The sequence below is a fragment of the Canis aureus genome, chromosome 30 (assembly GCF_053574225.1).
Source record: "Canis aureus isolate CA01 chromosome 30, VMU_Caureus_v.1.0, whole genome shotgun sequence".
In the NCBI taxonomy this organism is placed as follows: Eukaryota; Metazoa; Chordata; class Mammalia; order Carnivora; family Canidae; genus Canis; species Canis aureus.
The window spans coordinates 38,265,082-38,290,496 of NC_135640.1; the positions used below are offsets into that span (position 1 = coordinate 38,265,082).

A 25,415-nucleotide genomic window follows, 5' to 3' on the forward strand; every position below is an offset into this window, starting at 1 on the left:
CCCTGTCTTAAGAATTTGATGACTCAAAAAAAAAAAAAGATTTTGATGACTATGGTTATGTCATATAGATGAAATCATGCAGTATTTTTCGTTTTATGCCTAGCTTCTTTCATTCAGTATGTCTTCACAGTCTATCCCTGTTGTATCATGTGTTAGGATTTCCTTCCTTTTTTTTTTGATTTCCTTCCTTTTTAAGGCTGAATAATATTTCATTGTGTGTATATACCACATTTTGTTCATCCCTTCATCTTTAGATGGACATTTGGGTTGTTTCCACCTTTTGGCTATTGTAAATAATGCTGCTGGAACAGTGGTGTGTAAATACCTGTTTGAGTCTCTGCTTTCGGTACTTTTGAGTAAATATCTGGATGTGGGATACTGGATCATATGGCAATTCTATTTTCAATTTATTGAGAAACTGCCAAACGGTTTTCCATAGCAGCTGCACCATTTTCCATCCTTACCAGTGATGTACAAGGTTCTAATTTTTCCACAATTTACAGCTCTTGGTATTTTCTCTTTTGTTTTTGTAGTAGTCATCCTCAGTGGATGTGAGGTGGCTTCCTGTTATGGTTTTTTTTTTTTTAATTTTTATTTATTTATGATAGTCACACACACAGAGAGAGAGAGAGGCAGAGACACAGGCAGAGGGAGAAGCAGGCTCCATGCACCGGGAGCCCGACGTGGGATTTGATCCTGGGTCTCCAGGATCGCGCCCTGGGCCAAAGACAGGCGCTAAACCGCTGCGCCACCCAGGGATCCCCGTTATGGTTTTGATTTGCATTTTCCTAACGATTAGTGTTGCTGAACATCATTTTATGTGCTTATTGGCCATCTGTATAGCTTTGGAGAAATGTCTATTCAAGTCCTTTGCCTCCTTTTTATTTTTTTAATTTTTAGTTATTTTTTATTTTGTTTATTTTTTAAAGATTTTTATTTATTTATTCATGAGAGACACACAGAGAAGCAGAGATACAGGCAGAGGGAGAGCAGGCTCCATGCAGGGAGCCCGATGCGGGACTTGATCCTGGGTCTCCAGGATCACACCCTGGGCTGAAGGCAGGCGCTAAACCACTAAGCCACCCAGGGACCCCCTCTCTGCCTCCTTTTTAATGGGGCACCAGGAACTATCCCTAGGGGAAAGGCATCCTCTGTGGCCCCACAGCGGGGAGTGAGTGGGCATTTGGTTTGTTGTTGTTGGGTGAGGAGTTGTTTATATATTGTGGATTAAATACTTACCAGATGTATGATTTGTAAATATTTTCTTTTGTGGGTTGCTTGCCTATCTTTCTGGCTGTATCCCCTTGATTCTTCTTGCGTACCCTATTCCATTTCACCTCTTACGGAGCTATACGAAACTAAATTGCTCAGAGAGACTGTTTTGGTTTTGTATTCCTCTATGAATTGTTTATGATTTCCCGTTAGCGTAAGGGGAGAAAGAGATGTGTGCTTGGGGTATGGCAGTGGCTACAGGTAAGACCTGTCATCATCAGGCTCCTTAACCAAGCTTCCAGCAAGCTGGTGCTCTGCAGCTGGCACACACTCTCACCAGAGGTTACTGCTGCAGTCTGGATGTGCACGAGGCTCGTGTCCGTGATGTCCCTCATTCAGACCAAAGAGCCCTGGGTTTGTCTTTGGACCTGGGTCCACATTCTGCGCTGCTTCCCACAGCCTGTATAACCTGTGCGACCTCAAACCAGTTAGCTTTCTTAAATGATTCTCCGTGGTCGTCACGCTGTTTGTCAGGGTTGTCAGCCAGGCTCAACGGGTAATAGAACATGCTTATCCTAGCAGAGCACAGCCCCTACATTGGCCTTCAGAACAGGGAAAAGTACTGAAGACCTCTGTACCGCCTGGTCACTGAGAGTAAAGGTGTCAGGAGCGCTCCGGGCCTGGTAAGGTACGACTGCTTCCACGAGCATTACAGGCGGCCCAATGCAGGAGCCGTTGGAGGATGTGAGAGGGGGACACACTCACAAGCCTGCCTGGGAATGGGCCATGTCCTCGAACTCGGAATCCTAGCCTCAGCCTGTCTTCCCGCCAGTGTTTCATCCCGTTATAGTCAGATGGGCTGGCTGAGGCCCTTGCATAAGTCTCTTAAATACTGCAAGCCCTCTGCCGAGCCAAGGCTTGCAGGGCGCTGGCGTGGAGGTGGGTGCCTGGGTCAGGCCCCCCGCGGTCCCTGGTGTGCTGACTTGGTTGGAATTTTACCGAGTTGTCTCTTCTCTTCAAGCTGGTCACGGGGCATACGGATGAGAGCGCCTCGTGCACGTAATGGGTGTCCTCGGACCTTTCTTCAGCCAAGGGCAGAGGAAGAGGGAGATGCAGGCCCCGGCCAGCATCCCTTTGCACGCGAGTGGGGAGGCGCACTGCGCAGGCGCCCCAGGCCTGGCGGGGGCGGAGCGCGCTGCTGCCTCCCCGCGGGCTGTGTGTACTGCGCATGCGTCCCGGTGGGCTGTGTGCACTGCGCATGCGGCCCGGGCACGCCGGTGGAGGCGGGGTGATGGAGGCGCACTGCGCCGGCGCCGCGCCAGGGCCCCCGCGGTGTAGACTAGACCATGGGCATGGGCTTGGGCTTGGGCCGGAGGGAAGCTGCCCTCAGGGTGCGGTGTGTGGGGCTCGCCGCCATTTCCATGTTTGATGACTTTGAAGTCACCTTCATTTTCTGCTCTAGAAAGTGGGGCCGCCTGCCTCTCCGCCTAGGGGCCCAGGCCACGGGGGCGAGGCACGGACACTGCGGGCCCTGCGGCCGGAGGGGCCTCTCCGGGACCCTCCCCCTCTCCTCGTGAGTCCCCGCTGGGGCCCCCAGGCGTCAGGATGCCCGTCCCCCCGGTCGTAGTAGTGGGGTCCCTGAGGGGGCGACGGGGTTGAGCGCGCACGTGCAGGTGGGGCTCGAGCACTGGCCATCGGGGTGCGGGGTGGTGCTGGGGGGGCTCCCGACGGGGGAGCCTGGGGAGCCGCGGCCCTGGTCCTGCAGCCCTTGTCCTGGCGGGGCGGGCGTGGGGGTGGGCGTGGGGCCCGACGTGGGGGCCGATGTGGGGGCGGGCGTAGGGGCCGAGGTGGGGGTGGACGTGGGGGCAGGCGTGGGGGTGGACGTGGGGGCCGACGTGGGGCCGGGCGTGGGGGTCGACGAGGGGGCTGACGTGGGGGTCGACGAGGGGGCTGACGTGGGGGCCGACGTGGGGCTCGACGTGGGGCTTGGCGTGGGGGCCGACGTGGGGCTCGACGGGGCGGGCGTGGGGGGCTGACGTAGGGGCCGATGTGTGGGGGCGGGCGTGGGGGCCGACGTGGGGCTCTATGTGGGGCTTGGCGTGGGGGCCGAGGTGGGGCTCGATGTGGGGCAGGGCGTGGGGGTCGACGTGGAGGCCGGCGTAGGGCTTGGCCTAGGGGCGGGTGTGGGGCCCGATGTGGGGCTTGGCGTGGGGGCCGACGTGGGGGTGGGCGTCTAGGTGGACGTGGGGGCCGAGGTGGGGCTTGGCGTGGGGGCGGGCGTGGGGGCCGGTGTGGGGCCGCGCCTTCCGGGTCGTCGCGCGCTGATGTTCAGGGTCGGGCCCAGGGCCAGCCGCCGAGCGGTGCAGCGCGGCTGGACTCGACCCCGCGTGACCCCGAGCTCAGTCCTGACGTCCTGCCTGTTGGGCAGGGCTGTGAACCTGGACCGACCTGGGGGGTCTGGTGGGACGCCGCGAGCGAGCTCTGCAGGCCTGCGGCCGGCGTCTGGGCGGGGGGTGGTGGGAGGGATTCTCTCTCCTGGTTTCCTCCGTAGATTCCTCCACTGCCTGCTCTACTAACAGTCTTGGAAAACTCGTTTTCTTCTTGAGAATTTGTTGTGGATCCATCTCCAGGTCTTTGAAAAGCTGTGCCCCGCACAGCCGCTCTGTTTGTCAAGTGGGAGGTTTCATGGCCTAGAAGGTGCTTTTGAGTAGGGAAGGAGGCTTGTTTTTGTTTGGAAAATCAATACTCAGAACACGTAAAAATTCAAATCTCATTGGATTTTACAATTCAATTCATATTTCTAGCCCATTTTAACTGTCCCTTATAAGGCGGTCTTGGTTTAATAGCGGTACCTATTTATAAATTTAGGAACTTCAAATATTTTTGTGTACTTGTAGATGTAATTTACTCATCCACCCTCCACCCCCAGCACGACAGTTGTCTAACCACAAGGCTTCCCGAGCTCGTTTTGACGCCCTTGTTCATCGTCTACTCCTGAGTGAACATCTTTTGGTCTTTACAGATTTTAAATTTTTTTGTGTATTCTCCATACTGTTATATAATACACTTGTGGTTCTGTTTCTTCTTTTGATGATTTTTATTTTTTTTTAAATTTTATTTTATTATTTAATTTTATTTTTTTATGATAGTCACACAGAAAGAGAGAGAGAGGCAGAGACATAGGCAGAGGGAGAAGCAGGCTCCATGCACCGGGAGCCCGATGTGGGATTTGACCCCGGGTCTCCAGGACTGCGCCCGGGGCCAAAGGCAGGCACTAAACGGGTGCACCACCCAGGGATCCCCTTGTGTTTTTTTTTTTTTTAAAGATTTTTATTTATTCATGAAAGACCGAGAGAGAGAGAGAGAGAGAGAGAGAGAGGGGCAGAGACACAGGCAGAGGGAGAAGCAGGCTCCATGCAGGGAGCCCGATCAGGACTCGATCCTGGGTCTCCAGGATCACACCTTGGGCCGAGGGTGGCGCTAAACTGCTGAGCCACCCGGGCTGTCCTGAAGATCGAGTTTTAAAGGCAGGTTTATTGATGTATAATCTGCATTCAGGGAAATTCACTGTTTCTAGGTAGGGGGGCAGTTTGATGAGTTTCGGTGCACTTATGTGTAGGGTAACCACCATCACCATCAAAATAAAGAATGTCTGTGACCACCAACAATGTCTTTCCTCACCCTGTGCCTGTTTCTGGGCTTAAACCTTAAGCAACGCGTGTAGACTCTAGCTCTGAAAGATGATTCTGTGGTCTTCTAAAGAAAATTTGGGCCGTTCCTATTTTCGTCTCCAGGGTGGATCAGGCTGGAGTATATTCGTCCTGTAGTTGCAGTGTTGGGTGGAGGGGGTGAAGACAGCTGGGTGTGAAGGCCCCTACTCTGGGCGAGGCCTGCAGGCCCTGTCTGAAGAGTTGCCCTATTGTGCAGAGAGGACCCCAAGCTGGAGGGACAAACTGTTCCTGTGCACTCGCTGTGTGCCAGTACACTTACATACACTATCCTCTTTCAGCTTTTTTGTTTTTTAAATCTGTTTTTAAACTTTTGAAACAAACATGCAGAAATTACGCATACAATACAAAGAACATTTTGTTTCCTTAACCATTTGAAAAAAGTCAGCCTGCACCCCTGCATTCCTCGCCACATGACTGTGCAAACAGGGGCCTTGTCCACAACATAGCCTTCAGGAACCTTCCTACCAGACGCTCCTGTGTTCACTGGGCCCAGGCGAGCTCCTTTGTAGCAAAAGGATCCCAGTCAGTACTCTGCGTTGCACACACTTGCCACATCTTTTAAGCCTGTTAAGATTCCCGGGGCTTCCTTGACTTGCATGGCTGACGTTTCTGAATATGGCAAGGGCAGGGAGTGTGCGCAATGGCTTTAGGACGTCTTTGACCCGTGTCCCAGAAGGGATGCTGTGTTCTCCTGGCATCTCCTCTGGCGCCGTGGGACGTTCATGCTTCACGTGGTGGCAGGACTGGGGGAATTTCTCTCCCCCACTTGGGTGACCCCAGATGTCCCCCCAACTTCGCCAGCCGGCTGCCGGGCACCACCTGGTGGCCACTGCTGTGTCTGGTCCCTGGGCTCCCTGTAGGAGTGTCAGTACCCTCAGGTATGTGTGTTGGGGAGGGGGACATCTGGGGTCATCCTTTGTGGGATCCAGCTGTAGGGGGGTTGGAGGGGACATCTGGGGTCGTCCCGTGTGGGGTCCAGCTTTCAGGGGTGGGGGCACCTGGGATGGTTCAGTGTGGGGTCCAGCTGTGGGGGGGACATTGGGGGGGTCATCCCGTGCGGGGGCGTGGGGGGACATCTGGGGTCTGGCTGTGGGGGGGCACCTGGGATAGTCCGGTGTGGGGTCCCGCTGTTGGAGGTGCCTCTTCACAAGCACATTCGTCTGTATTTCTGTACCCATCAAAAACCCCTAAGTTGGGATCCCTGGGTGGCGCAGCGGTTTGGCACCTGCCTTTGGCCCAGGGCGCGATCCTGGAGACCCGGGATCGAATCCCACGTCGGGCTCCTGGTGCGTGGAGCCTGCTTCTCCCTCTGCCTGTGTCTCTGCCTCTCTCTCTTTCTCTCTGTGTGACTATCATAAATAAATAAAAATTAAAAAAAAAAAAAAAAAACCCCAAGTTAACACCCACGTCTGCAATCCTAATTTAACACTGAAGAATTCATTCAGGTTCTTCCCCCATCCATGTTTCTAATCCCCTTTTCTGATAGTGAGAAAACTGGCTCCTATTATTTCCAGTATGTTTCCTGTATTTGATCATTGCTTTGTAATTAACCTCCCACCCCCATGCCTGCCTGGCCCATTTGGGCTCTGACTGGGGCTTGGCCGGGTGCTTTCCTCTCATCCTGTGTGCATCTTGCTCCGACTTCTATGCCAGGCTGCCCTTTCTGGAGATGCTCATATCACCATGCTTGGCTCTCTGTCCCCCTTGTCGGGGTGCTCCTCTGTGGGAGTGCCCCCTCACTGTGCTTGGAATTGAGTCCTCATGCTGGGCCACCACCTCCTCACTGGCCACCCACCCCTCTTCTCTGCCTGCCTATTTAGGACTGGATATTTCAGGAAGGGAAGAGGATGTGTAGTCCTTGTTCACCTGAACAATGGCTGTAATTGGTTTTCTTTTTCATTTTATTTAACGATTTTATTTATTCATGAGAGAGACAGAGAGAGGCACAGACAGGTAGAGGGAGAAGCAGGCTCCATGCAGAGAGCTGGACGCGGAACTCTATCCCAGGACCCCAGGATCATAATCTGAGCCAAAGGCAGATGCTCAACCCTTGAGCCTGGTTTTTGTTTCATAATCACAATTTTACAGTTATAGTGAAAGATATATACATTTGTATTGGAGCGACTCAGGGGCATGACTGCAAAAGGAAACGTATACTTGGAACAGTGATTCACATCAGAGGGAGTTTTTGTCTTTGTGGTGGGTGTAGAGGACAGCAGCAGGCCTAGGCAGCCGAGGCTGGCTGTGTAGGTAAAGGGAAGCCAGCCCAGGTGGAAGCAGCTGCAGGGGGATGCGGGAGGAGGTGGGGGGACGGTGTGCCCGTGTGGGAAGGGACTGACCCCAGCTGTCCGCTCCACCAGATGTCCAGGCTGCTGCAGAAGGATGCCGAGCAGGAGGCACAGATGAGAGCAGAGATCCAGGACATGAAGCAGGAGCTTTCCACTGTCAACATGATGGATGAATTCGCCAGATACGCCAGGCTAGAGAGGAAGATCAACAAGATGACGGATAAGCTTAAAACTCACGGTACTGGTTTCAGTTGTAGCGTGGAAAGCGTCATGAGAGCTGACGACTAGAGAAGGCTTCATATAAAGATTGGTAGAACGTATGCTTTGGTTCTTAGACGTTCTACGTGTTATTTTTTTTTTTTTAATTTTTATTTATTTATGATAGTCACACAGAGAGAGACAGAGAGAGAGAGAGGCAGAGACATAGGCAGAGGGAGAAGCAGGCTCCATGCTCCGGGAGCCCGACGTGGGATTCGATCCTGGGTCTCCAGGATCACGCCCTGGGCCAAAGGCAGGCGCCAAACCGCTGCGCCACCCAGGGATCCCCGTTCTACGTGTTAAAAGGAACTTGTAAGTTGTCCAGAAGAAGCCCAGTAGTCACGATAGCTCTCCTTACTTGCCAGTGAGTCTTTGCTTCGTAAACAGAAACATAGCTTTTCTTCTGTTTTTGTAGGTAGACATTTTCAAATCCACATTTTTTGATGTAAGTCTAGAGACAGTGTCATAGTGGACGCCCGAGGGCTTTTGTGAACACTCTACAACACACCCAGAGTGTCCTTATCTGAGAATAGACTGACAGTCGAGATCAGGTCTTCATCACTGTGTTTGCCTCCGCCCCCAACAGTCTCCTGTGAGGAAGTCATCACGTCACCGTGTGCTAGGAACGTGCACAGTGAGAGCTGCCTCCCCGGCTAGTATGACAGACGGAGGGGCCCACCCAGGACAGACTAGGCTCCCATGTTCGCACTGGCGTACTGTGTAGACGGGGAGACCTGGGGAGCAACTGTAGTCCTGTTGCTATGTGGCCTGTCAAAAGGATCTTTGATGTAGACACATAGTTTTAAGGGTTTTCAAAATTAAAGTTTCAAATCTTATAATCTGTGTGTGATTCTATTTTAATTAACAGCATCAGGTGTGGCTTTTAAGAAATTCTGTTTTCTATTTCCTAAACATACTGAATAAATGTTACACAACATGATTAGAAAATATTTTATACGAGGAAAGTATCACTTGTGTGTATTTGAATATTTTCCTTTTTTTCCAGGATTGATGATAATGATTTCATTCTGTTTTTTTCTTTCAGTGAAAGCTCGGACAGCACAATTGGCCAAGATAAAATGGGTTATAAGTGTTGCCTTCTATATATTGCAAGTAAGTGTCTTGTTGTGTCACCTGGGGTCCTTAAAGTTGTTAAGGGACTGTCTTCCAGAACTCTGCGGCCCCCAGAATCCAGGTCTGAGAGTTCAGGTTTTTCCACTTTCTGCTGCTCTGTGTTGTGATCCTTCCAGGATGGAACTGAAAACTCTGAATTTATAAGTTAGACTAAAAGAAAGCCTTTCTCTTTCTTAAATTGAAGTACAGTTAATACATAGTGTCAGATGAGTTTCAGGTGTACAACGTAATGACTCGACAATTCTCATTACTCAGTGCTCACCATGATGTGCAGTCACCACACAACTTTATTACCATACCATTGACTACATTCCCTGTGCTGTACTTTTCATCTCCATGACTTATTTTGGAACTGAAAGTTTGTACCCCTTTATCTGTCTCACCCATCTCTGCTCCTCTTCCCTCTGGCAACCATCAGTTTGTTCTCTGTATTTATAAATCTGCTTTTCGTTTGGTTTTTAGATTCCACATATGAGCGAAATGATATGGTGTCTGTCTTTCTCTGACTTACTTCACATAACACTGTACCTTCCAGATCTATCCACGTTGTTACAAACAGCAAGCTCTCATCCTTTTTAATGCCGGAGTGGTATTCTGTTGTGTATATATACACGTGTCTATACCCCACCTCCTCTTTAGCCATTCATCTATCGAGGGACCTTGGGCTGCTTCCATAACTCGGCTATTGTAAGTAATGCAGCCATAAACATAGGGGTACATGTATCTTTTCAAAGGAGTGTTTTTGTTTTCTGTGGGTAAGTACCCAGTAGTGGAATGACTGGGTCATATGGTGATTTGAGGAACCTCCGTACTGTTTCCACAGTGGCTGCACCAGCTTGCGTTCCCACCAGCAGTGCACGAGGATTCCAAGAAAGTCTCTGTTGAGTTGTGAAACGGGGTTTCTCTACCACATGAATGCTGAAGTAGCTTCTCTGGGGCTCTTTCGTATTGCCTTCATTCCAGTGCAGTTTGGGGAGCCCGTGGGGAAGTGAGAGAAGCTTATTGAGACCTTGTATTTTCTACATGGTCGGTTTGGGTCATTACTTGTTACGGGGCATGTGGACGTGGGAAACGCTGCCCACTCTCTGGGGGGAATCCCACTGTGCTCAGTGGAGTCCAGCACTCTTGGTTCCCAGCTGTCCTGCCTGGGATAGAAAGTTCCTGGGGAACTATTCCTGCTTCTTTCCTCTGAGGTCGTGGACGTGCTGTTGACACACTGGCGGCTCCCATCTGACCTCTGGGACCTTACATGTGGTCCTCACTGTGCTAAAGGACCTGAGCCAGCCCCAAGCCCAGGATGCCTGGGTACATTTGAGTATAGTCATCCTGAAGCCCTGTCCCTGTGACGCCAGGTTAGGTTTCCCAGGGGTGGGAACGAAGCCAGATTCCCTCTCTATCTGCTCGTTTGAGTGGCTTATCCAAGGCCACGGGATGGATGAAGACTGCGGAAGGGATGCTGCTTCGCCGCCTGCCATTTAGACCCACAGGGCTCCCTCCACATGCAGGTGCCAGTACTGTATGTAGGGGGGAGGACAAACTAGTGTTTCGAGGATCTTAGAGGCATGAAATCACTTTTGTCACCAATAAGGCGTATTTATCATTGTTTGGCTACTTAAAGGAGATGCTCAGTGAGAACACCTTTGTTATGGGAGACCTTGGTTAATTTATCAGCTAATTTAATAGTGTATGTTTATTATTCAGATTAAAACAGTGACATGGGTGTTCACTAAGATGCTACCCCACCTGGCGGCAGAGTGTTCTAGTTGTCCAGTGAGCTAGTCTTTAATTAGACTCTGTTTCAAGGTGCTAACAGTGGAAGTCAGTGACTGTGTGTCTGTGTCCATGTCCGTGAGGACTGGGTTGATGGGGCCTGAGGGCATCAGTTTGGAGAGTTTCTTTAGTGTGTTTCCACGTTTCTCATCGTTCTTTGGTTACGGGGTGTGTGACCACTGGGTTGGTCCGCTCATCAGTACTGTCTTTGCAGGCTGCCCTCATGGTGTCGCTCATCTGGAAGTATTATTCTGTCCCCGTGGCTGTGGTGCCAAGCAAATGGATAACTCCACTAGACCGCCTGGTAGCATTTCCTACTAGGGTAGCAGGTAAGAGTTTTCTGGAAACCAGAGCAGAAGAGTAGATAAGTTGCTGCTGCCTCTCTCTTTTTTTTTTTTTTTTAAGATTTTATTTATTTATTTGAGGTGGGGGGAGCCCAAGCAGGAGGTTATGCAAAGGCAGAGGGGGAAGCAGACTCCCCACTGAGCAGGGAGCCTGGTATGGGACTCAGTCCCAGGACCCCAGGATCACAACCTGAGCTGAGGGCAGATGCTCCACCACTGAGCCACCTAGGTGCCCCACAGATAGGCTTCTGTAGACACGTGGGGTACAAGGTGAAGAAACCCAAGCTCGCCTGTTCACTTGTGAGCAGTACCTTGTGTGTTGGCCTCATACAAGGGTCACGGTGAAGAAACAGGTCTAGAGAAGTTGATTACCTTGTCGAGTGTCACTGAAATGTTAAGGGGCAGAGCTGGAGTCCACCTCAGGTTGCTTACAGAATGTCAGCCCGTACCTTGAGTCTGAAATCTTGTTCTTTGAAACACCGACTCCCGGATATATGCTTGGCATCTCTCCAGCGTTTACTTGCCAGTCACGTTCTTTTATTTTTGAAAGGTAATAATATCCTTTGGATGTTAAAAAGTAGTATATATCATTGTAGAACGATTAAGAATAGAAGAACAACTTAAAAACATTTCATAAGCTATAGATAACATCTCAACCTCGTGGTATATTTTTCCAGTCTTCTGTTTATACAACTAATGTCATCTGGCACATATAATTTTAGGTCCCCTTTTACTTATATTGTAAACTCTTTCCCATATCAGTAAACATTTTTTTTTTTTTTTTTTTTTTTATTCATGAGAGACACGGAGACAGAGAGGCAGAGACACAGGCAGAGGGAGAAGCAGGCTCCATGCAGGAAGCCTGATGTGGGACTCGATTCCAGATCTCCAGGATCACACCCTGGGCTGAAGGCGGCGCTAAACCGCTAAGCCACAGGGGCTGCCCCATATCAGTAAACTTTTTAAAGGAATATTGAGTAGCTACTCTTCATTTGGATGTATCATCATTTACTGATTTCTCTGATAAAAGATATATATTTGGGTCCTAATTTCTTTTTTTTTTTTTTGGGTCCTAATTTCTTACTCTCTGACCTAACGCTGCCTGCGGCACACGTCCCCATCAGTCAGCCTTTGGTTGTGATCTGTGATGATGCTGGGGGCAAATTAGTGAGTGAAAAGGAGTGACTGTTTCAGAGGTTCTGGTTTTGCCACGCCTTCTCCCTGCCCCCCCCCCCCCGTGCCCCCACCCCTACCCAACCTGTGGGTGCCGCGGGTTGGGTGTCAGTGCTGGTTAACAGGAGAGCGTGAGGCCACTCTTCCAGGCATCTCGCGGGCCATGGGCCACTCCTGCAGCCTGTCTTCCTGCCTTCTCCATCATCAGCTGGGCGGCACTGGCATGAGTAGACATGGCTTTGTTTATAATGCTTTTTTGAGAAGGAAAAACGCATAGTCTTCCAAGGTGGCTTTCCAGTTTGTTAATACTGTAATCCACAATGCACATCTCTGCCTGTTGTTCTGGGTAGTTCTTGTTGAGTAAAGAAGGCAGCCTTGTGAATCACGGGAAGGTCTGAGTTTGAATCCAGGAAACACACACCTAGCTTTTCTTAGCCTGGCACTGCTGCAAAAGGGTTGAACTCCTGTAAATTAAAGGGCGCAGAGGCGGGAAATGTGGGCGGAACCCTGGGCCTGCTCTCTCACACTGGGTTTCATTGTTTCCAGGTGGTGTGGGAATTACCTGTTGGATTTTAGTCTGTAACAAGGTCGTGGCGATTGTGCTTCACCCTTTCAGCTGAAAGAAGACGATTGTGGCTACGGCATTTTAAAGAATGGATTTTCACTTAGGTTAAAAATCCAATTTATACTTTTTTTTTTCTTTTTTAAGGAAACAAAAGCACACGTTAGTTTTTTTTGTTTTTGTTGTTGAATGCATTTGTTCTTGGATTTTATGTGAGATACGAGAGTAATCATTTTGTGACTTGTCACTGCACCGGAAAGCCGGTCTCACGTGTGTGTCCTGGCAAGGCCCAGATTTGTTACCAGAAGTGGCCTGGGCATCCACGTTCCTTGGGGTGTGTGCACTGTGGGCATATTTTAAAGGTCACATTGCCAACCGGAAGGTCAAAATTTTCTAATGTAATTACTTTAAAGACTTTGCACTATTTTTGATCCAGATTAGAAAACAATTTAATTTTACTATCACTACTAGAATTTGAAATCTCCTGTAGTACTACTAAAAGAGTAACACTAATTGACATTATTTGTGTGTTTTTCTTTCTCTGTTTAAAATATCATTCGTTGGGCAAGCCTTCCTATAGTATTATTTACTTATTTGAAGTTATCTTTTTGTTACTGTGTTTTGTAAATGTGTTCATGAGATCATAATGCATTGTTTTATGCTCACATTGTGTGTTTTATATTTAAAACATTTCAGATGAAGTGTGTTTTATAAGCATTTAATATTTATGTTCTGTAGAATGGAACAAATTTAAAAACAAACTAGGAATTCTGAATAAATTGAGTGGATACATCTTTTAAAACACTTTTTTTTTTTTTACCATTGTGTTGCTCTTCTTTTTGAATTATAATTGATGTAAAACATTATATTAGTTTCAAGAGTACAACATAGTGATTTGATATTTGTATTCACTGTGAAACGGTCACCATAGTAAGTCTAGTTTCACCATGTAAAACACTTTTTATATTAAAATTTTTGCAAGGGCTTGTGTGACTTTTCCTTCCTTAGAGCCACTTACTTGCTGTGACAAGTTTGTAACTGTGACAAGTGACTGAGGACGTTAACCTGTTAACTCGGGGGCCATAGACCTGTGAAGCTAAACTCCTATCACTGGTTTTTAAGAAGTCTTATTTGTATTGTTGAGTTCCCTGATGATCTAATAAGGAGCTCATTGTTACTTCCATGAATTGTACCAGGAAAACACAGTGCCGGGGTGGCTTAGTTAATCATTTCCAGAGGGGAGTCGGTTCATCATTCAGATGTCTCCAGCCCCAGGTTGACTTAAGCTTTAAGAAAGGACGTGGAGCAGGGATCACGGGAGCATTTATAGCAGAAGCATCAGAGGGCGTCCTTCGGCCACAGAGGATGGGAAGCCCCCCTTATGAGGCCAAGAGAGCAGCACAAGGGGCTTGGGCGCTCGACACCATGTGTCTCGTCTCCCCTGCCCCCCACAGAGCGAGCTGCCCCCCTAAAGGGCAGGTCGTGTGGTGAGCAATCAGTGGCTACGCACAGCGTGCCCGGGGACACCCTTGGATCGCTAATCCATGTACAGTCTCCCTGACGAGACCCTCTTCTGTCTCCTAAAGATATGTTCTTTCAGTTCCTATTTGAGAATTCTGATGAATCTCACTAAGGCTAGAGGAAAAAATGTACAGCTGTACGTGAGCAGTAGCAGTTTTTGAAGATTACGTAAGGGACACGTAAGCATCCTTCTTGTTTTACATCATTGTGGTTTTTCGGAAATAGTAGTTGTTTTTAAATAATAAACATGGTACTGGATTTAAAAGCTACAGAAAAGGATTCAATGGAAACTAGATATTTTGGCCCCCAACTATCCTATCACCCCTGTCTTCTATTACCAGTTTCTTATAATTCTTCCAATGATATTCCATATGTATGTGAATAGTGTGCATTTTTAAATAAATTTTTTTAAAATTATGAAATAAATACCCAAAAAATTAGTAACTGCTGCTTTTTTTTTTTTTTTTTTTTTTTAAACCTCCTACTTGGAAGCAAGGAAGCAAAGTCTCCTGTGATCCACAGAACTGGGATTGCTGGTGTTAACATTTGCTCTTTAACTTTTTTCTATTTGTGTTTGGACAGCTATGGGTTTTGTGTTTCTGTTAAAAAATACTGGATATAGTTTATGGCTTTACGTGAAGAGAAACACCTGTTTGATACAGAATACATCTAAAGCTCTCTTTATGCCAGTTTCATTCACTTTACATGTATGGTAAGTCAGACAGGGAGGTCTTTATACACCAGCCCGCAGACATTGTTGTGTCGGGTTAATACACTTCTGTTGCCGGCACAAGGAAGAGGAACGCTAGTCAGCAAGGTCACTCTCCCTTGAGGCCCTCTCTGGCCTCCCATGGTTTTTCTTACATATACACAGCTCTCAGTGAGGGTAGTTTGTGTGTGTGTGTGTGTGAGTGTGAGAGACACAGAGAGAGAGAGAGAGAGAGAGGGTTTTCAGTGATGCTACAAGTGTCTTTAGGGCCAGAGACTTTTTTCTTAGGCTTTTATTATTCCCCTCCTTGCATGTCTCAATTCAGTACTCAGGAATATCTAACTTAAAAAGAAAATCACATAATGGTTTTCCACTAGGGCCATGTAAGTCTTTCCCAGGGAGTATATTTTCTTCACAGTTGAGGCGTTACCAAGGAACAGTTACTAGAATTTTCTAGGATGCTGTTCTCTTACAAGTCCTTCAGGACGGTGGTGGTGTCGGCAGATTCAAAGCTGTGTGTGTTGCTGGTCTGCACACCACGTGGATGCCATCCTTTCTCAGGGCTCCCTTCTTATATGTGTGGGTTAGCTTTTCTGCTTGCATATTTGAAACGTAAACTATGTGCATCCCTCTTTCAAGTCTCCACTGACTCTTGCCCAAGAGTTCGTTCTTAAAGTTGAATAAATATTGTGTAGCTTTTGCCAAAATTTTTGTTGTTGGTTGTGCTTTTGGTGTCATATCTAAGAATCCATTGCCAAATCCAAGGTCACAGAGATTTAGGTCTGTGTTTTCTTCTAAGAGTTTTATAGTTTTAACTTGTACTTTAAGTCTTTTATCCACTTTGAATTAATTTTTGTATAGAGAATGAGGTTAAGGGTTCAACTTTATTCTTCTGTATTTGGATATCCAGTTATCCAAGCACCATTTGTTGAGAACATTTATTCCCCATTGATTGGTCTTGGCAACCTTGTTCAAAATCAGTCGATTGTAAATATGTGGGTTTATTTCTGGACTCTCAGTTCTGTTCCATCCACCTACATGTCTTTTTTTTTTTTTTAAACATGAAATTTTTTTATTTTTAAATTTCTTTTTAATAATTTATTTATTCATGAGAGACACAGAGAGAGAGAGAGGCAGAGACACAGGCAGAGGGAGAAGCAGGCTCTATGCAGGGAGCCTGACATGGGACTCGATCCCGGGTCTCCAGGATCACACCCTTGGCTGAAGGTGGTGCTAAACCGCTGAGCCACCCGGGCTGCCCTACATGTCTGTTTTTACTTAGACCAACGCCACAATGTTTTGATGACAGTTGCTTTGTAGTAAGTTTTGAAATTGGGGAAGTGTGCATCCTTCAATTTTGTATTTCTTCTTTAAGATTGTTTCGACTATTTTATGTCCCTTGCAATTTCATATGTATTTTAGAATTAGCTTCTCGATTTTTTTTTTTTAAGGATTTTATTTATTTATTTGAGAGGGAGAGCGACAGAGAGCACAAGTGGGAGGGAGGGGCAGGCTCCCCAGTTAGCAGGGAGCCTGATGCAGGGCTCGATTCCAGGACCCTGGTCATGACCTGAGCTGAAGGCAGATGCTTAACTGACTGAGTCATCCAGGCGCCCCAGCTTCTCAATTTCTACAGAGAAGTTAGCTGCAATTCTGATGGGGATTATGTTGAATTTGTCAGCTTGGAGAGTATTGCCTTCTTAACAGTGTTAGATCTTCCGATCCATGAACATGGGCTGTCTTTCAAGTTATTTAGATCTTTAATTTCTGTCAACAATGTTCTGTGGTATTCAGATGATATCTTGTATTTCTTTTTTTTTTAATATCTTGTATTTCTTTTGTTAAATTTATTCATAAGTATTTTATTTTTGATGCTATCATAAATGAAATTGTTTAAATTTTGTTTCCAGTTGTTACTTGCATATAGAGGTTGATTTTTTTCTACATTGATCCTATGTCCTGCAACTTCATTTATGAGTTTCCAGTAGTTTAGTGGATACCTTAGGATTTTTCTGTTTACGAGGTCTTATCATCTGTGAGTAGAGATAGTTTTACTTCTTCTTTTCCAACCATGCCTTTTATTTCATTTTTTTTATTTTTTATTTTTATTTATTTTTATTTCTTTTTATTTATTTATGATAGTCACAGAGAGAGAGAGAGGGGCAGAGACACAGGCAGAGGGAGAAGCAGGCTCCATGCACCGGGAGCCCGACGTGGGACTCGATCCCGGGTCTCCAGGATCGCGCCCTGGGCCAAAGGCAGGCGCCAAACCGCTGCGCCACCCAGGGATCCCTTTTATTTCATTTTTGCCTAATTGCTCTGGCCAGAACCTCCAGTACAGTGTGGAATAGAAGTGTTGAGTGTGGACATTGTTGTCTTTTTCCTCTGGTTTTGTTATCAAGGTTATGCCAGCCTCATGAGAATGAGAATGTTCCCTTTTCTATATTCTGGACCAGATTGTTTAAGGTCTGAGTTATATGTTCTTTGAATATATGATGAACTTGCTGGTAAAAATCTCCGTTTTCTCATTTCTGTTGAAAGATTACTGATTTCAGTTTCTTTTGTGATTATGAGGTTATTCAGTTTTATATTTTTTCTTGAATCATATTAGGCAAATTAGTGTAGGATTTATCCATTTCTTCTCAACTTTATATTAGGATAAAATTTTTGTGAATGCTCCATTTGTGATGAAAAATACAAGTTTGAAGTTGCCTTCTATGTGTATCCATTAGGTTAGAGTTGCCAGCTGTCTTATTCACATCTTTGTCTTTACTGGTGCTTTTTTGTTTGCTGGGCTACCTACCATTACCAAGAAGGGTATGTGAAAATCTCCCGCAGTGATGTGAACTTGTGGTCGTCAGTTTTTGCTTTTGTTTTCAAATTATTGTTAAAGGCATATGTGTTTAGAACTCACATCTTCTAGTGGATTTATGTACCCTTCTAGTACCCTGTGTTATCTCCAGTAGTAATTTTTGCCTTCAGGTCTGTTTTTTTTTTTTTTTTTTTTTTTTTAAATTTATTTATTCATGATAGTCACACGGAGAGAGAGAGAGAGGCAGAGACACACGCAGAGGGAGAAGCAGGCTCCAAGCACCGGGAGCCCGATGTGGGACTCGATCCCGGGTCTCCAGGATCGCGCCCTGGGCCAAAGGCAGGCACCAAACCGCTGCGCCACCCAGGGATCCCAGAGGTCTGTTTTTTTACAGATGTTTATAGAGCAACATCAACTTTCAGTTGGATAGTATTTACCTGGGGTATCTTTTCTCACCCTTTAACTTCCTGTATCTCCATGGCTTGGATATGTGTATAAATAGCCCATGGCTGTATTTTACACATCCAGTGTGTTTTCTTCTAACAGAAATGTCTAGTCTATTTACAGGGGACTATGAACTTGCTTTTTCCCCACAACAAGCTAGTCTTTGTTGACACCAGTTGCATGTCCAGTGACTCAAGTACAGCCTAACACTGTCTGCCTGGAGACCACATCGGATCCCATAGGTTAAAGGCTCAGCCCCCTACGACAAGTCCCACCCATTGCAGTTGCTGATCTCAGGTCCAGGCTGTGCTTCTGAACGACCAACTGGCTGTAAGTCAAAGGTTCCCATGACGCCCTCCTTGGGTTTGGTTAATTTCCTAGAGCAGCTCATGGAACTCTTCACTTCCTGTTTAAGTTTATTGCAGACACTTCTTTTTAGGGGGAGAGAGCATGTGCGAGCGAGTGTGGGAGCAGTGGCGGGGGAGGGGCAGACTCTACTCCACATACAGTGTGGAGCCTGATGTGGGGTCGATCTCACAATCCTGAGATCGTGACCTGAGCCAAAACCAAGAGTCAGATACTTAACAGACGGGCGCCCCTGTTTGCAACTTTATTATAAAAGGATATGATAAAGGATGCAGATGACCAGCAGATGGAAGGAGGGATGATCAGGGCGAGGTGTGTGGGACGGGGCTTCCATGCCCTCACCAGGCCCCTCTATGTGTTCGCCAACCCAGAGGCTCTCCACACCCCGTGCTGCTGGGATTCTGTGGAGGCTTCCTCAGGTGGGCATGGTGGGTCGGCAACTCCATTTTCAGCCCCTCTCCCTTCTCAAGAGTATGGGGGTGGGGCTGAAAATCCCAAGCTTCTGGTGACCAGGCCCCATCCAGGACCCACCCAGAGTCTACTCGTTAGAACAGAAGACACTCCATCACCCAGGAAACTATCAGGGTTTCAGGAACCCCATGTCAGGAGCAGGTCAAAGACCAAATACCGGAACAAAAGATGCTCCAGGTGATCTTACCATACAGGGAAGTACCAGGGTTTCAGGAGCTCTGTGCCAGTAGCTGCGGGCAGAGGCCGGTATGTACTTTCTATTACCTCACGATTGCCTTCTTTATATTTTCACATCCCTCCTCCTCTTAAATTTTGAGGTTACTTGATATTTGTTTTAACACTGGAACATTTGTCAATGCTTAACGTTGATGCTTTACAGTCCTATGCAGCGGGTGAGAATCAAACACCTGAATATCATTCCTTCCCTCCGACGCAGGTGGTGCTGTCATTATACGGATGATGTCGCGACCGTGTGTCACTGCTCCGTGACCCTACAAGAGATGGTGGTGTAGAACAGCGATGCTCAGGGTTACTCATTGTTCACTCTGTCACTCGCACAGGAGACCTTTTATCTCAAACCAGTCCTGCCTGAAGTCTGTTAGAATGGGAGTTAGTTAGGCGGCGGCTGGACTCGGCGTGTGGGCTGCACTTTGCTCACTGTACTGGAACGTGGCCAGGCCCGTCTATGTATTGTCTCCGGCTGTTTTCGCATTCCAGTGGCGTCACGTAGGTGTCACGTAGGTGTGACTGAGGGTATGTGGCCCGTACCTGGGCTGTACGGAAGAGGTCTGCTGATCCCTGCATTCGTGAGGCTCTGGCGGGGTGTCCCGTGTCTTCCTTCTGGACAGAGAGAGTTGCAGGGTCTGTGGTTGTAGCAGCAGCTGTCCCGTCAGCCCTGCACTGTTTATTGCCTTCGCTGTTGCAACCCACAAGCGCTCACAGTACACTGCCTCCTCCTCTGTGGTTGATCTTAAGACTTTCTCATTGTCTTTGGTGCTCTGCGGTTTGTCTCCAGCTAGCCAGGTGTGAGTTTCATTTCTTTTTTTTTTTTTACTTTTTTTTTTTTTTTTAATTTAAATTCGGTTTGTGAACATATAGTGTAACACCCAGTGCTCATCCCTTGTTTTGTTTCTATTTCTGTTTATTCTGCTTGGAATTTTTTTTTAAAGATTTATTTATTCATTTATTTATGATAGAGAGAGAGAAAGACAGAGACACAGGAGGAGGGAGAAGCAGGCTCCATGCTGGGAGCCCGACGTGGGACTCAATCCCGGGTCTCCAGGATCGCACCCTGGGCCAAAGGCAGGTGCCAAACCGCGAGCCACCCGGGGATCCCCTTCTGCTTGGAATTTATTGGACTTTGCCACTCAGTGGATTGGTACCATCTATCAGATCAGGAAGTTTTTTACCCTTTATCTCTTTAGGTCTTTAGCCTTGCTGTGCTCTCTTCTCTTGTCTTCAGAGGCTCCGATTACGTATTCGTGCAGCCTTTGTAATCTGTGCCCACCTCTTAACCTCCCCTTGTATTGTTGCTCTCACTTCTTCAGATCTGTTTACTCTCTCATCTGTTTCATCTGCTGCTAAGCCCATTTATAGAGTTAATTTAAATTAAATGATTTTATGTATGTCTTTTATGTTCTTTGTCACATATGCTGAGTTTTTATTCTCCTTATTTTTGTCAGAAACTTATTTATGGGGAACCTGGGTAGCTCAGTGGCTGAGCATCTGTCTTCAGCTCAGGGAGTGACCCCAGGGTCCTGGGATTGAGTCCCACGTGGGCTCCCCACAGGGAGCCTGCTTCTCCCTCTGCCTGTGTCTCTGCCTCTCTCTGTCTCTCATGAATAAATAAGTAAATAAATAATCTTTAAAAAAAAAAAAAAAGCAAGTAGACCTTGTAACACTGGAATATTATTCCATATAGCATTTCTAATTTTTATAGTAAATTTCTCTAGAATTTACGGCTCGGCATTCATATCATTTGATGTGCATTTGCCTGTCTCCCCTTAGAAGCCTATGGGACATCCTACTCCCCTCCCTCCCTCCCCTTCTCCCCTTTTCTGTTCTCCTCAGTGGTTTTCATAAAGATCAAAGCTTATGGCAATGTTTACCTCCTCTTTGGTTTTGAATACAACTGTTTTCCTACCATGGCTTTCACTGTCTTTAGTAAGTTTTATTTCACTCTTAGTTTTTTAAAGTGATAATATTGCACACCAGTCCATAAAGCTCTTTGGAAATAATGTGGTCCATATTATCAATAAGTTGCCCTTAAAAGTAGATGAAGGTAAGTAAACCGATTAACGTGGGGCCTACAGCCCATCTCGTCCTAATATGTAATGAAGCTCTCAGGATGGAGCGGCTCGCTTGAGGGGACACTATTCCATATGCTCTTTTATAGCAAGATTAACAGAAAAAAGGACATGGGACAGGTATGTAACAAAGAGAAATAAAAAGTGGATCTCGGGTGTACACGAGGAGAGTGTCATCACAAGGTGGTTTAGCTGAATCGAACACTCAAAAATAATTTTGATAAAACCACACTGTGGGTTTTTTTTTTTTAATAGTCTTCTGATCATATTGTTCCCTTTCAAAGCTGCTTCCGTGTTTTTTGGTTAAAACACAATTTGATTGCTGTGAACATTCCTCCGTATACGAGATGTGTGCATCTTGGCTGACTGACTTGGACTTACGAACCGTGCGTGGGGTCCCACAGGATATTAAAGCCATGGAAGAAAGGAGTCTTCCCAAAGATCATGGACATGTTTTCATTGTAGGAAAAAAAAAAAGAATTTTGTATTTGAAATGTCATCATTGGCTATAACACAACGGATTTTTGGAATTAGGTTATAATAAAACCTTAATTATCCAAAGTCCATTGAAATACTGAAACACACACACACACACCCTGGCGTGATCAGATTTAAAGGCCCGCAAGAACGAGAATACCCAATCAGAATGTAGTAGGATGCTGACTGTATTTAAATAATGATCTTTCTTTTTCCTTCCGGAGGTGAAGATGACTTAATAGAATTTACCACAGTTACTTTAGAATCTCTGAAAGCGTTGCTGGCGGAGGCCTGGCCGGGGGGTAGATGGTGCATCTTACTTTCCGGCGTCTCCTCGAGCTGTGGAGGGGCAGCCGTGCAGGCCTGGTCGTGTTTGAAGACGTAGCCCGACCCAAAGAGTTCCTCCATTAGACTTCTTTTCTTATCCCTGAACGTGTCTTTGGCCTTTGTTCGGGAAGACTTGCCAAAGGAGGGCTCGTACCCGCTCACCGCGTGCTCTGGCCCGGGGCCCGCGCTCCCGTGCGGCTTGCCCGCGCTGAGACTGCCTCGCGGCCCGCCTGTGCCCGCCGGCCCGCCCAAGGCCGGGAGCCCGAGATGCAGGTTCTCGGTGGCTTCCGTGAAGGAGTAGTGCTTTCTCGGTCGCAAGGGCGCTTTGATACTGGCCGCAGCAGTTTTATCAGGCGTCTCATCCGTGTCATTTATCTGGAGGCTGCCTGTGAACTTCCCTTGGGCTGCGTCTTCCCGCTTGCCCTCCTTCTCGGGAGGACTTACTTCAGTCCTTGGTGGTGGCAGTTCCCATTCTTTCACCAAAGCGGGTCTCTTCTCTTGATCTTTCTTCTCTCTTGGTCTTCCAGTATTCTCCAGAGGTGGTTCTACTTCCAAACGTTCCTCTTCCTTCGATAAATCTGTATGCGGAAAATAGTCTATTTAGTGATCTTTAATATGAGCGGGCTCCTATATCAAGCGGGCCTGTTGAGCGCACTTACTGGCATCCGACAGGCACAGGGACGTGACAGAAAGACGTCCAGCAGATGCACACGACACTAGAATACAGGGAAGGGCGCTGTGAACCAGCTTGAGGACGGTCTGCTTCCCCAGAACATACCAAGTCGGTAAGGATTACGAAACCAAATCTAAAATGATACTCGTGAAAGAACTAACCTGTGCTGAGTAGTGAGGACGTTCGTCACTCCTGGGGGCCGGAGTGCCACGTAAAGCAATGAGAACCGTTTTCACCCATCCAAGCAGCAAATAATTTCCAGATTCAGTGAGAATATGGGGACAGTGGAATTTCTGTTCCCCATTGGGTGTGTCCATTGGTACAGCTGTTCTTGGATGGTAATTTGACTATCAAAAATTTTTTAACTTTTAAAAAACATTTTTTTTTAAAATGGTGGGGCTCGATCCCAGGACCCCAGGATCATGACCTGAGCCAAAGGCAGATGCTTCATCGGTGGAGCCACCCTGGCTCCCCTAACTGTTTTCTGGAGATTGTGCAGGTGTGACTGCATGAGGGGGGGTTGCGGGGGTGGGGGGCAGAGGGAGAGCGAGGACCCCAAGCAGAGTCCCTGCTGAGCGAGGAGCTCAACGTGGGGCTTGATCTCTCAACCCTGAGATCACGACCTGAGCCAAAACCAAGAGTCAGATGCTCAGCTGACTGCACCACCCCGGCGCCCCGTATCTATCAGTTTTAAATGAACCTACGTACTCTCCTACCCAACAGCTTCACTTCTACGAACTGTGCACCTCTCTGCCGTCTGGTCATGTGCACCCACCCCGTCCTGTGATAGCTGCCCAGGATCCCGTAGACTGCACATGCCATTTCTTTACCCGTGGCCCCTCGACAGATGTTCGGGATGTTTCCCTGTTGCTAGACTGAGCCGCAGTACACATCCTTATGCGGCTCTTTGTGTGTTTTTACGGAGTTTGGTCCTAGAGGTGCCCCCCGCCAGCATCCTGGCCCTCGGCCGCCCTGCATAACTTACGTGTTTCCCTTCCCACGCTAGAACGTAAGCACACGAGGGTGGGACGTTTTGTCGTCACTGCTGCACCCCCGTGGCCAGGACAGTGCCTGACACACACAGTATATGCTCAGCGAACATTTGCCAAAGGAATGAATGAACTTTCCCGGACGATACACCACAGCGGACGAACAGATCCGGGGAAAACCTGAGCACACCACGGACCCCGGAAGGAATGGAAAGTGGGGTTGCCAGCTCCTGCCATCCCGCACCAGACGCAGCGGCCTCCAGGCCAGTTCGGCCCCTCCAGAGCCTCTCCTAGGCCACCCCGCTCAGACCGAGCTGGGGGGTGGGGCGGAATGTGTGCCCCTGGGGCCCCAGGTGACAGCGTCGGGCTTGCCCAGCGTGTGCACTCCAGCACATTTCCCTCCAGCAGTAATTCAACGTGGACAGGACGGTGCAGTGTCTTTACGATCTGAAGAGAGGGGCATGACTCTTGATTTCTGCTCAGGTCCTGACCTCAGGGCCGTGAGATCGGGCCCCGTGTTGGGCTCTGCGCTCAGCGGACAGTCTGTTTGAGATTCTCTCCCTCTATCCCCAGCCCCAGGCCTGTGCTTGTGCTCTCTCTCTAAATAAATAAAATCCTAAAAAGAAAAAATTCTGAAGGTGGATGATCTCCAACCCAGAATTTCTTTCTAGCCCATTGAAGTATGAGGGTAGCAAAGTGCCCTTTCCAGATGACGGGCATACACGTTTACCTTCACACGCCTGTTCTCCAAAAGCTAGGAGGGGATGTGCCCTTAGGGCATGACGGCATCTACCGAGGCGGGGGGGACAGGGTTTAGGAACCAGGGGGCTTGGCGGAGGAGGGGGTGGCAGGAGCCTGCAGGGGGAGGGAGGTCCTGGCACCAGAGCTCTGCACCCGAGGTAGTGGGCCACCCTTCCCCAGGCCCAGAGGCCTCAGCGCCAAGCCCCCTGCTCCGCGGACCTCCCCGTCGGGCCTGCCCTCCCCGTCGGGCGCCGCGGCCTGGCGTGGCCGGCACTTGCACTTGGCCCCCAGGAGCGTTCTGCTTGGACCTACTCCTGGGGGGGGGGGGGCGAGTCTGCTGACCCTAGGGCAGGTGGCCTGTTCGCTCCGACCCGCTCTGTCCCGGGGCAGGTGCCAGGGCTCTGGGTTCTCTGCCCCCGGGGACGGGCCCCACACACCCGGGGCGCTGGAGCCAGAGTCTGCATCTGGGAGTCCTCGCTTCCAGTCTTCGTTAGGGGGGATGTTGCCCTTCACTCGGCCAGCTTTGGGTTTGCTCCTCGGGGTCAAAAGCGAACATACTGATTACGGATACCTGGAAGGCGAGGACGCTGTGAGGAGCAGCCGGGGGGCGGCGGGCACAGAGTGGAAGACGGAGGTTGCTGCTGGGGGGCGCGGGGGGCGCGGGGCTGTGCTTAGGGCCCGCGGGTGCCCCTGCGAACGTGGGCCGAGCGCCTGAGGTACGGCTACACAGGTGCTCCTTTCCTAATGATTCTTTACATTGTGCATCTGTGTCTTGTGTAGACTTTCACACGCACAGAATAATTCACAACTTGAGAATAAAGGAGACTTTTAAAAGTGGTTAAAATTACCTTCATATTTTCTCTTGGAATCCTCTTGTTTTGGAAGTTTGCTGATAGAGCGAGGAATCGCATGGGTTATTTCAGTCAATTTTTCTTTATGACCAGTGTTTCTGGTTGTCTTCTTCCCCTATAATTTAGAAAAGCAGCAAAAACACATTTTTTTTGGGGGGGGGGCACAGATCATTTTAAGTTGTATTTTATTCAACAAGTACAAATAGTTGTGTAGGATAAGAGACTGTTTATACCCTATTTTCATAAGGATACGTTC

General features: G+C 48.0%; 2 protein-coding genes and 1 long non-coding RNA gene across 10 annotated transcripts in view; 2 read left to right on the forward strand and 1 right to left on the reverse strand.

The window, feature by feature from the left end:
- The window catches only part of GET1 (guided entry of tail-anchored proteins factor 1), a 37,578-nt gene extending 23,145 nt beyond the window's left edge, over positions 1-14,433 (forward strand). For 3 of the 5 annotated variants that reach the window (XM_077879245.1, XM_077879244.1, XM_077879242.1), the window contains 4 exons: positions 7,304-7,469; positions 8,535-8,602; positions 10,608-10,722; positions 12,457-14,433. In XM_077879245.1, the coding sequence (XP_077735371.1) occupies positions 7,304-7,469; positions 8,535-8,602; positions 10,608-10,722; positions 12,457-12,530 (423 nt within the window). In that variant the 3' untranslated portion in view covers positions 12,531-14,433. Of the gene's footprint in view, positions 1-2,490; positions 2,886-5,327; positions 5,822-7,303; positions 7,470-8,534; positions 8,603-10,607; positions 10,723-12,456 lie in introns of those variants that run through there. The other 2 variants (XM_077879243.1, XM_077879247.1) reach the window with 2 other exon arrangements.
- Positions 14,434-16,848: 2,415 nt separating this feature from the next.
- LOC144301976 (uncharacterized) lies at positions 16,849-25,268 on the forward strand. The gene is made up of 3 exons (XR_013368902.1): positions 16,849-17,684; positions 17,893-23,077; positions 23,302-25,268. It is a non-coding gene; the product is annotated as an uncharacterized LOC144301976 (long non-coding RNA).
- Positions 21,539-25,415, reverse strand: part of LCA5L (lebercilin LCA5 like) — a 49,370-nt gene continuing 45,493 nt past the window's right edge. For 3 of the 4 annotated variants that reach the window (XM_077879227.1, XM_077879226.1, XM_077879228.1), the window contains 2 exons: positions 25,157-25,274; positions 21,749-22,483 (listed from right to left, as the gene is read on the reverse strand). In XM_077879227.1, coding sequence (XP_077735353.1) covers positions 21,771-22,483; positions 25,157-25,274 — 831 coding nt within the window. In that variant the 3' untranslated portion in view covers positions 21,749-21,770. Of the gene's footprint in view, positions 22,484-25,156; positions 25,275-25,415 lie in introns of all 4 variants that reach the window. The other variant, XM_077879229.1, reaches the window with a different exon arrangement.